The sequence below is a fragment of the Numida meleagris genome, chromosome 26 (genome assembly GCF_002078875.1).
Source record: "Numida meleagris isolate 19003 breed g44 Domestic line chromosome 26, NumMel1.0, whole genome shotgun sequence".
Classification (NCBI taxonomy): Eukaryota; Metazoa; Chordata; class Aves; order Galliformes; family Numididae; genus Numida; species Numida meleagris.
The window spans coordinates 3,342,691-3,353,797 of NC_034434.1; the positions used below are offsets into that span (position 1 = coordinate 3,342,691).

An 11,107-nucleotide genomic window follows, 5' to 3' on the forward strand; every position below is an offset into this window, starting at 1 on the left:
CCCCCCCCATCCCCAGTGCTCTGTCATCCCGACTTTGGGTGCCCCCCGCCCTCGCACAACCCTCACACGGAGGGGGTGGGATCCACCTGGAGAAAAAGGTGATATGAAAGAAAATGGAGGAATCAAAGCGGGGGGTGAAGGGTGGGGGGGGGCGGGGGGGGTCTCTGGCTCTCTGTCTCCTCAGGACAGCGGGGATTGCTGTTGCCACGTAGCATCGCTGTTGCTATGGGATGCGGTGCGTGAGCGTCGCAGCGCAACACCCCACTGCCCCTCGAGGTGAGCCCGGACCCCTCCTGCCCTCTGCCCCGCGGCTTACGACCGACCTCGAGTAATTAAGCTGCTCAGATGGAGCTAATTATGGCATCCACCAGGAAAAAAAAAAAAAAAAAAAGGGAAAAAAGAGGGCAAGATGAAAATTAATGGATTTTTAGCCCGGAAGGGACCGTTCTGATCGTTAGCCTGATGCTCGGCCTCACGTGCTCGGGGAGCAGCTCCCCTGGCTCGAGCAGGGACCAGCAGCACTGCACAGCCCCCAGCACCCCCCACTGCAGGGCACCTCCACGGCACACGTCCCCCTGTGTCCCCAGGACCCCCCAGAGCCCCCCATGGCATCCCCCCGCTGCAGGGCACCTCCCTGTGTCCCCAGGACCCCTGCGATGGGCAGTGGGACAGGATCGCTGCCTCCACCCGTCCCCGTGCTGCTGTAAGAGGGGGGAGCAGACCCCAGTGCTATGGGGAGGAGGGGGGGGGGGGCTCTGCCCTTTTTGCCACGTGGGCTGGGGTGGGGGGGAGGGGGAGGCACCCACGGGGTTGGGGCACCCGCAGAGCACCACAGCCACAACCTTGGCCTCCTACGGACCATTAATGAGCCGACTCCAGGGGAGCTGCCTTTTATGGCTCTGCCTCACTAATGACTTCTCCCGCTCTCAGGTAACGTCTCAAACATGCGTCTAGACTCCTCCTCCTCCCTCTCTGGAGATGCCCGGGGGGGTGGGGGGGGTCCAATCCTGCCTTGCCGGGAGCCAGAGTAGGGCCTGGGATGGGATGGCCAGGTACCGGGGGTAGGGGGCACCCACAGCGCCCACGTGGGGAACGTCTGCCCCGGCCGAGCGCTGCCCCGGGGCTGTGTGCAGGGCGCTGAGCTTTCATCGAAACCCGACATCAAACCCACGGCCCGACTCCGGAATGGAAATCCGATTCCCTGCCCGGCCCCGACCGTATCGCACTGCAGCTGAGCAGCGAGATAGCAAAGGCGGCAGCAGCCGAGCACCGAACGCACAACAACGAGCGGGATCTCCTCCTCCTCGCGGAGCACCTCTCATCCCAGGGGGCCTTATCTACCTCCCTGCTGTTGCAGGGCCTCGGCAGGGGCTGCTGCTGCTGCCTGACCCCACGACGGCTGCAGGGTGAGGGCACCCCAGCTCCAGCAGCACCACGGAGCGCGGAGCAAAGGCGCTGGGTCCCCCGGGGGCAGCTCTGCCCCAGCTCAGCTCCCTGCAGCCTCCAAAGACCCCCACGTCCCCCCCGTACCCCAAGCACCGAGACCCTTCCCGCGATGCCTGAGCCCACAGCAGCAGGATGGAGGGGGAGCAGCCCCCCCCGCCCCAAGGGCCGTCCCCGCGGTGCCACGCTGGGAGATGACCCATTTCTGCCTGAAATCCCAGCACGGGGTTAATGCAGCAGGAGCCGCCCCGCGCTCTCAGGAGTTCAGGGGCAAGGAGGTGAAGGGAAAGCAGAGGAGTGCTGCCGCCCAAAGCAAAACAAAGCTGCCCAAGGCCGCGGGAGGATGGTAATGCTGCAGCTCCGGGCACGGGGGGGTGGAAAAGAAGCCCTAAAAGCACCCACTGAGCGGTGAGGTGATGGGCACCGAGGTCGGGGTGGCTGCAGCCCCCTGCACACTGCAGCAGAGGAAATGTGGGCATGGAACCCCCCCCCCCCTCCCCCCAGTCCCAGGAGCGCAGCAGGGTGCTGCTTCAGTTCTGTGCCTCCTGTAAAAGAGGTGGGATGGGGGAAGGGGGAGACGGGCGGGGTGGGCTTTGTCTTTTATCTCCCCGCAGCTAAAAATAAGCTACAATTAAGTGATTCTTTTAGCTCCTAAAACTTCCAGCAATCCCTTCCCCGTCAGCGCCCAGGCAGCTCCGTTCTATCTGCCTGGCTGGGTGAGGATGCTGCTCTCCTCCTCCTCCCACCCCCCCAGGTTCCAGCTGAGGATGGGGTGAGGTGGGGGCAGCGCTGGGACCCGCAGCCATCCCATCCCGCTGACAGAGAGCAGGGAGGGAGGCAGGGAGCAGGGGACAGGAGCAGAACTGGGGCAGAACTGGGGCAGAACTGGGGCAGAACTGGGGCAGAACTGGGGCAGAACTGGGGCAGAACTGGGGCAGAACTGGGGCAGAGGAGCAGCCTCACCCCACACTTCGGAATGAAGAACCAAAAAATACACAGGGGATGGAGCTGAGCACCCCGAGCCGTTCCCACACCAGACACAGCCACCAGCGCCGGCCTCACACCATAACTCATCCGCTCGCTCTCTGCTGAGCCCTCTGCACATCACACACGCAGCCTCACTCTGCAGCGCTTCAGACACGGGAAGAACATCACTCCCCCCCGCAGCCCAGCTCTACCCAGCCCCCACTTCCACCCCTCACCAGCACCGACCTGGCCTTGCAGTGGGCTGGGATCAGCCCTCGCCGTGTTACTGCTGCGGGCGGCATCCGGCCCCGAACGCAGCCCCTCCCCAGGACCCCGCAGCCTGGGCTGGGCTGGAGAGGGGCAGCAGCGTGGGGGGGTTGCAGCTGCCCCCAGCCCTGCCCTGCTCGCTCTGCATCGTGCTGCGCTCGCAGGGATAATGCGCTGCAAAGCGCTGGGGGTAGCCAAGCTGAGCGCGCATCGCACCGCTGCTGCGGGGGCACAGAGCCCGGAGGGGTCCCCCCCCAGCTGCCCCAGCCCCTCTGCGTCTCCTGTGCCGTGGGATAAAGGCGAAGGTCCCTGAAATCCAACCCAGCTTGGGCAGCAGCTGGCACGGAGCTGGCGAGCCCAGCCCTGAGCGAAGCACGGCGACTGGTTATTTACCGCGTGCACACAGCCCGGCTGCGGCCCCTGGTTGGACACTGATCTGGATTAACTCCCTGTAATCCCCTTCTCAGCAGTTAATCCCGCATCTGAGTGCGGTCCCATCTGGTGAAGCGCTGCGCTCTCAGGGCAGGGACCGGAGCTCAGCACTGTGCTGGATGGGGCCAGGCTGGGGAGGAGAACCCCCCCCCCCCCACATCCAGGGAGAGGGGAAGGATGACAGGCTGGCATCGCTCAAGCCACGGAGCTGTATGGGCAGGATGGGGGCAATGGGACCCCTCACATGGGCTGAGGTCTCCTCATGCTCTCTATCATCCTCCATCCTCTGGCCCCTGGCCCCTTCCACAGGGGGATGGCACTGCAGTTCTCCTGCCTTAAAATCCCACGCTTTGGTCACCTGAGCTAGAGGAGCAGCGCTGAGACCGCGACACCGCAGCGCTGCCTCGATCAGGGAAGGCCGAGGATGGGCAAAGCAAAGAGTGCACAGCGCAGAGCTGTCGGGAACATCTCTGCTCCCAGGTGAGCAGACCTCAGCACCGAGGGGATGGAACAACCCGGCTGACACAGCCCCTTGCACCCCACGCACCTGCAAAAGCCTCCGCATCGCCACTGCAGCTGTAATCCCCAACACTCACGCTCACCGCTGCTTGCACCGTGGCTGCTCAGAGCCCCATTTCATCCTTCTGTGACACATTCCTCGGGGAGCCTCCATGGCACGGGGACAGGGAGCGGGGACAGGGAGCCCTCGGGACGCGCAGGGCTGCGGCCGCTCATCCCCGCGCTGCCAGCAGAGGGTCAGCAGCAAGGCAAAGCTGTTAGCAAAGCTGGGAGAAAAACAACATCTGTGCCTCCCGCAGCTCCGCTGCTGTCAACGCTTCCGAGGAAAATTTAATTGAAATTCTGAACTTTTTTTTTTTTTCTTTTTCCCCCCCCCCCCCCCTCCTCCCCGAAGCAGGAACAGAAGCTGGGGGATGGGGATTTCTGGACATTCTGCCTGCAGCGCTTTGCTGCCCACCTTGTCCTGTCTTATTGCTGCTGCGGGACGGCCTGCATCCAACACTGGGGGTGCTCGGGGTGGGGCAGGGAGCCCCGCAGCACAGCACTGGGAGCCCTGCCACCACCCGGAGCAAAGGGAGGAAGGAAACACGAACCCGACGCGCTGCGTCACAAACCGCTTCATTCATTCATTCATTCATTGCTAATGAACTCCGCTCATCCTTCATTATTGATGCGCCAGGAGTGGAAGGCAGCACGGCCTGCTGGCAGAGCCCAGGTAATGGGACACGGCCCCCCCACCCCCCCCCCGGCTGCACAGCCCTCGGGGAGCATCCCAGGGGCAGACCCATGGCACCAGGCAGCACCGTGGAGCAGCCCCACATCATGACAGCCCCCCCTGCACCCCCAGCTCCGTGCCTGCTCCCCGCACACGAGGCTGAACGGCCGCACTGAGCCTCGTGCACTGCTCCAGGGCAGCCCGGAGCACTGCAGAAATCTCAAGGGGGGGGGGGGGGACTGTGAACCTCCTGAGACACAGCAGGCGTGCAACGGGGGAGAAAATGAGTGAGAACTGGAGGAAAATGGGGCTGAGCACCAAAGGTGGAAGAAACCAGAGACCCAGGGTGCTGCTCCGGGTGCTCTGAGCACCGAGAGAAGGCGGTCAGGGTGCACCCACCCATGGGGTGCCCTCTCCCGCCCCACCTGCATCCCTCCCCCCCGCATCAAAAAAGCGCCCCGCTCACGGCAACAATAATTCACCCAGCGCCTAATGCTCAACATTTTGTCAGGATTATCCCGATTAACCCGGAATTAATCCCGATCTCAATGTTAACAGGATTAGCGTTCCAATCGGATTAGTTATTTTAAACCGGACCCCTTGACTAAAGCGCGGGGCCGTCCCGCCAGATGTGCGCAGCCGCCGGCATCCAGATGTGCACGGGACGGAACGGGGCTCCCCCTCTGTGGCATCAGCCCCCCCAAAACGCCTGCTCGCCGCCCCAAAGCACGGGGCAGAGCAGCAGGTGCTCCAAAGGAGCCCCGGATTGCCAGCACGGGCAGAGCTGGGACAGGGACACCCCACCTCCTGGTGCTGGGGGTGACCTCCGCCCCATGGGGAGGATAAGCACGGCCGCCCCATAGAGGCAGCCTCGCTGCTTTTCCTGTGCTTGCTTCTCCCGAGCCACAGACAGGCTCATCCAGGGGAAAATCAATAGGAAAATGGCAGAGATGAGCCTGACTCGCCCTCCACCCCCCCAAGTGGCTGAGCTGTCCCCGCTGATGGGGCTGCGCTGGGGACATGGGACACGAGATGGATTTGGGGTGAGGGCAGCGTCCTGCCACCACGGGGCCATTTACCCCACATCCCCCCCGACCCCCACTGCTCGGGAGCTGCGTCCAATCCCCTGCTCTCTGCCGGTGCTGCCTTGTGTGACAGCATCTTCCAAAAATAAGCAAACTACTGCATCCTTCAGGGACGCCGGGGAGCGGAAGGAAACCAGGCACGAGAAAGCAGCAGGAAGGGGACGGTGGAGAAGGGGACAAGGAATGGCAAGGGGCTGTGCTCACACACAACACAGGTGCCCTGGATGTACCCCAGGTAGCACAGGGCTGGGTTCTGGGAGCCCCCCCCATCCTGCAGACCACGGGGCTGAGGTGCAGAGGTCGACCTCGGGAACAGGGTCCTGAGCGCCCCCCAAAAACGCAGCGGGGATGGCTCTGGCTGTGGATGCTCACACGACGCACAGCAGCAAGCTCAGGGACCAGCACTGCAGCAACAGAGGCCAACGAGAAAGGAAGGGCAGAAGGCTCAGGGATGCACTGGGGCTGTTTGGGGCGGGCAGACACAATGGGGTGCAGAGGACCCCATGGATGGGGACAGACCCCGCTCTGAACTGACAGCACCGACAACCAGGAGCATCTACTTATCTCCATCCTGACTGTGACAAAGCAAAGCCCACACCTGGAGAGCCCCAGATCTGCAGCCAGCAGATGCCAACACCTGTCCGTGGGTTGGGGGGGGGACACCAGGGACACGGGGATGCCGGGCACAAGGGGGAGCAGGTCCTGCCTGGGACCCTTTGTGGCTCTTCCCCATAGGATGGCAGCTCCCTGGCCAAGGAGAGGGGCACAGTCTCAAGGAAGCCCCCAGCACCTGCTCCACACATCAGCCTCCCCTTGACACGTGCCCCCCGCTCCCCCCCGGGTAGCGGGGTCAGCAGCTGGGGGTCCCGGGGAGGGGAGCACGGGGCGGATTGAACTCAGTGCATCCCCACACGGGAGGCAGCGATGCTCTGCCTGCGACGCAAAGCGCTGCTGGCTGAAACAACACGAGGCCGTGCAACCCGCACGCACCCAAGTGCCACCACTCCCGGGACAGCGGGTGCCCAGAGCTCGTCCCCTTACAAAAAAAAAAGAAAAAAAAAAAAAAAGAAAGGAAAAAATAAATCATAGTAATGAACATCAGAGCTTTTGCGCTGCCTCTCCGGGCCCAGGAGATGTCAGAGCGCGCGGCTGGGAGCAGCAGGGAGGATGCAGGCAGCTGGATGCGCACGGAGCCGCTGCGAGCACTCCAGGAATGAACGCTCGGAACAAGTGCTCATATTATGGGGTTGATGACTCCTCGGCTCGGAGCTGCCAGCCGAGCAGAGCGCCTGTTTTTTCCACAGGAAGAGCAGACCCACCAGGGACGGCGTGCCAAGGTCACCCGGCAACGCGGCCGGCCTTGAAGCGCTGCCACCGCGTCCCCGCGAGGAGGAGGAGGAGGAGGAGGGGGGGGGTGGGGAGGAAGGCAGCCCCGGAGCCACGCGTGCTGCACCCCCAGACAACTGGGGTGACTCTGCAAGGCGCTGGCAGCGAGCGCAGGGTCTGCTCCGTGCAGTGCTGGGTGCAGGGATTGGAGCAGCGTGGCACATTGGTCATCACCGCATCTCGCAGTGCTCCTCAGCTGCACGCAGCCCCGACCGACCAAGGCCGGGACCCAGAGCAACCCCAACAACAGCCATAAGAGAGCACCAAGGGCAGCTTCCCCCGTGAGCTCAGCAACCCACCCTCAACGGGCTTTTCTCTGCCTTGTTCCCCACCATGAAGGGGACGTGGTCCTCATCCCCGCAAAGCAGCACGCGTTCCCTGCGGCCCGAGCGAGGGCAGGGCACTGATTCCTCTCTCTCTCGGGGCACGGTTTCACCTCCACACAGCACCTCAACCTGAAGCTCAAGGCTCAGAACACAGCTCTTTGGCACCGGAACCCTGAGCACGGCCCCCAGCTCCCACCCCCTGCATAGGCACAGATGAGGCACAGGTGGAGGAGTGCATGCACGCCAAACGCAAGCACGACAAAACATCAGAAATACTGACCTTAAAGCTCCAGTAGTTGGGCTGCTAACGACAGGAAAATGAAAGGACACGAACGGAAGAAAAACGAACAAACGAACAAACGAAAAGAGAACAACCAAAAACAAACAAAACAAAACAAAACAAAACAAAACAAAACAAAAAAATACCATTAAGATTCTGGATTGAGTTTCGTTTTCCTTCTGAGAATTGCTGCCTCGAAACTGCTCTCCTTTCTGCTCTCCCCACGGGTGAGGGCTGGGGATGGGGAGCAGTGAGGGGCACTGTGTGCAGCCGGGTGCTGAGGGTCAGCATCACTCTCACACCACCCAGCACGTGCTGCCAAGGAGCCCGAGTGGCTTTCAGTTTTCAAAGGATCTTAAAATCCCTCCCTCGCCCTTCCCCCCCCCTCCCCCCCCTTCCCCAACCCTGCTTGCCCCTGCTACCTCCCTCTGGTGCTTCTTTGCAAGCGTCTCCACCGGTGTCAAGGCAATGTGCTGCAGCCAGTGATGGGAGCTGGCATCGGTTGCAGCCCAGCACGCTGCAAAGCTCGGGAGCGTTCCTCTCCCCAAGCACCCGCTGATGAGCGGCAGAAACGGACGCAAAGCCCCCGAGGATGCTCGCAGCCCAAGCTGCACGGAAGGGCAGCGCGGGGAGTGGGACCCAGCTCCCCAGGATGGTGCCCCTGATGGGGGGAGGGGGTGGGAGGGGGTGGGAGGAACACCTGCAGAGCAGTTTCTCTCCCAACCGTCTCTTTACTGGGATCAAAGTTCTCGACTTCTCTTCTCCTCCCTGCTCGCAGCCGCCCGCCTCCCCACCTCCATCAGCTCTCCAGGCAGGGGATGCTTCCCCTGCAGGTTTCAGCACAAAGCAAGCTCCCCCCCAGGACCCCGTGCTGCCCATCCCGGTGCTGCCATCCCCATCGCTGCACTCCGGGAGCACAGAGGAGCTCCCATGGGGTTGGACCATGGCAGAGCTTCCATCCATGGCTTTAAGCACCACCATCACCCGGGGCATGAACCCTTCCGTGACCAGGCGCGCAGAAATCAGCTCCATGTCTACAAACAAACCCTGGCAAGGCGAGCAGAGATCTGCTGCACACACACAAACCTTCTCAACAGAGGTTCTCCCCTTTTAGACACATCTACAGCCTCAGCAAGATGCTCTTATCCCAAAACAGCGCCGTCACGGATGCATCCACATTAATATTCCACCAGACCCACGACAAGTTCTGCATCAAACAAACCGAAACTGCTTTCGGAGCGATTCAAGCCCAGCTTGCTGCCGTTTGCTCGCGCAGGCAAAGCCTCGAGGCACAAAGGTCTTTTCCAAGGGCACGCTGTGACTCAGAAGCAGCACCAGGAACAGAAGCCCCACGGAGAGCAGCCACAGGACCCAGGCCATCCTGGGCGCACCGCTTGCCCAAACACCGGCTTGAGAGCAAGGAGCTGCCTCCGAATGCCTTTGGGTAGCGGACAGACGCGTGGCACCCAGCGCCGAGCAGGGCAGCCCGCAGCACAGCACATGGCTGGGACGTGGCCACAGCCCCCCCAGCCCCAAAGGACCCACCCCGGGGTGGGAGGCGATGCTCCCGCACGGCTCCTTCTGCCCCTTCCCTCCGCGCCCTTCGTTTCGCTGCTGAAGAGCGGCGGCTCATTTTCCCCGGCCCTGATATTGCTGATCCTTATCTCGCAGCAGCCCTCGGTGCGCGTTTTATTTGTTATTTTAGGATGACTGGACAGGCTTATCGCAAAGCCCGTCAATTACATCCGCACCGCGCCCAGCTCGTCTGAACCCCCCCAGTGCCAGGGCGAGGGGGGGGGGGGGGAACGTTCTAGAAGCGACGCGGTACGGGCAGGCACCCGGGCAGCCCCACAACCACGGCTCCGGGACCCCACAGCGACGCTGACGGGCACAGTGCACAAAACCCAAGTCCTTGCCCAAAGGCGTCCCCAGAACCGGGAGGGCAGCTCTGCAGGTGGCTGCGCGGCTCAGCGCTGTCCCAAGGTGGACGGGAGCCAAAGCCCCATTGGGTGGAGGGGGGAGGGGGCTCGCCCCACGCTGGCCCAGGGCTACCAATCTGGTGCCATGCACCGAGGGCAGAGATCCCCGCGGGCACCTCAGGCTCCATCTGTCCTCGCAGGCGCTGCCGAGCTGTGCAGGGCCGGCACTGCGCCCGGTTGAGCTCATTTGCCACCAACCTGGCCTCTCCCGAAGCAAAATGCCACCTCCGTGGCACCGGCACCCCCTGCGCCATGGGGACAGGGGTGGGACGGCCCCGGCACTGCACGGCTTGGGGTTTGCACGAGGGGAAGGGAAGAGGAGGAGGCCAAGGTAGAATGAACACATCCCCGGCTCTTCAAAAGCATCAAAGGGAGATAATGGTCTGAGAGAGGATTGGGAACGACAGCCGTGTTCCACGCGATAAAACAGGCAGCTCGCTCGCAGCGGAGCTGTGCAGAAGGTAGGGAGAATTACAAAGGCTGAGATTATAATTACAATGAAAGTCATGTACACGGAGCTGCAAAATGAGGGACGGAGGAGGACCCGGGGCCCTTCCCCAACACAGGCATGCACTTCGGGGGGGCAGAGCACGCATGCAAGCCTCAGATCTACCTGGATGGCCGGGTGAGGCCACGGCCACGAGGGAACCCATGCACACAGCAATGCTCACGGAGCTGCACCAGCAAACACGCGCCGCGGACGAGAGGAAAGGCAGAGGGGGGGGGGGAACGCAGCAAAGAGCATCACGTCATTAACGAACAAAAACCCACAGCCCTTGCGGCTGTCCCAGGAGGAGAGCGGGGAGGGAAACGACATCCAAGCGAGTCACCGCCCTGACCGAGGCAGGCTTCCCCTGGTTAGCAATTATGGCACAAATCTGTTACTGATTAACAAGGCAGCACCAAGGCGTCCCTCCGAAACGGACAGCGGCAGCATCCCAGCACGCCGCGCCGAGGAGAGGGACAGCAGCGCTCTCATTGGCTTTTTAATTAACTCATTTCCAGGAGTTGCAGTTTGTGATAGAGCCTCCCCCTCGGGCACAACGTCTTGACAAACAAAAAGCTTCCCTGAAAAACATCAGCAAAGTGGATTGAATCTGTTTCGCCGCGTTTAAGTTGTCGGTGCTTTTCGGCACGAGAGAAACTAAAGCAGCAAAATGACCAGGCAGAGCCGAATGCAAACAGCAACCAGACGCAGCCAAGAGAGACACCGAGGCTGTGCAGATACTGTTATCTGAGGGCCTGTAATTATTGGAGAAGGACTCTGCAAGCCCAGCATGGCAGCACGGACTGAGCCAGGGGAGCTCAGGGGCACTGCACACAGCTCCTGCCTGCATGGGGGGGGTCTGTTCGGCTTCCCACGGCCCAGACCCCACTGTAAGCAGCAGTTCCAGCCCTCAGCTCCCAGGCGGCCTCTGGAGCAGCTCAGGTGATGTCAGGGCAGGAACGCGCTCAGGCAGCACCGGGTTCGTGCTCCTGGCTCTTACCCAAGCCCTCTCCTTTCACCACAGCAATACAGAGCAAGGCAGCGACGACGTCTGCTTGCAAAAACGCGCGGCCACGCAGCGATGCATCAGGGGGAGCACTGCTGAGGATGAGCCGTGCAACCGCTCTGCTTGCAACGCAGCCTCCAAGCTCGGGCAGCCCTCTGGTGCTGGGGGCTCCAGGGGGCCCCGTGCTCCAACAGCCCCATGCAGAAAGGCGGGGGG

At 62.3% G+C, this 11,107-nt stretch overlaps 1 protein-coding gene across 9 annotated transcripts in view; it reads right to left on the reverse strand.

The window, feature by feature from the left end:
- SRCIN1 (SRC kinase signaling inhibitor 1) overlaps positions 1-11,107 on the reverse strand; it is a 52,064-nt gene that overhangs the window by 14,604 nt on the left and 26,353 nt on the right. For 4 of the 9 annotated variants that reach the window (XM_021378116.1, XM_021378112.1, XM_021378121.1 and 1 more), the window contains one exon: positions 7,420-7,443. The exons of 2 other annotated variants lie outside the window; for them this stretch is intronic. In XM_021378116.1, the coding sequence (XP_021233791.1) occupies positions 7,420-7,443 (24 nt within the window). Of the gene's footprint in view, positions 1-7,419; positions 7,444-7,565; positions 7,661-11,107 lie in introns of those variants that run through there. 3 more of the 9 variants (XM_021378113.1, XM_021378122.1, XM_021378119.1) reach the window with 2 other exon arrangements.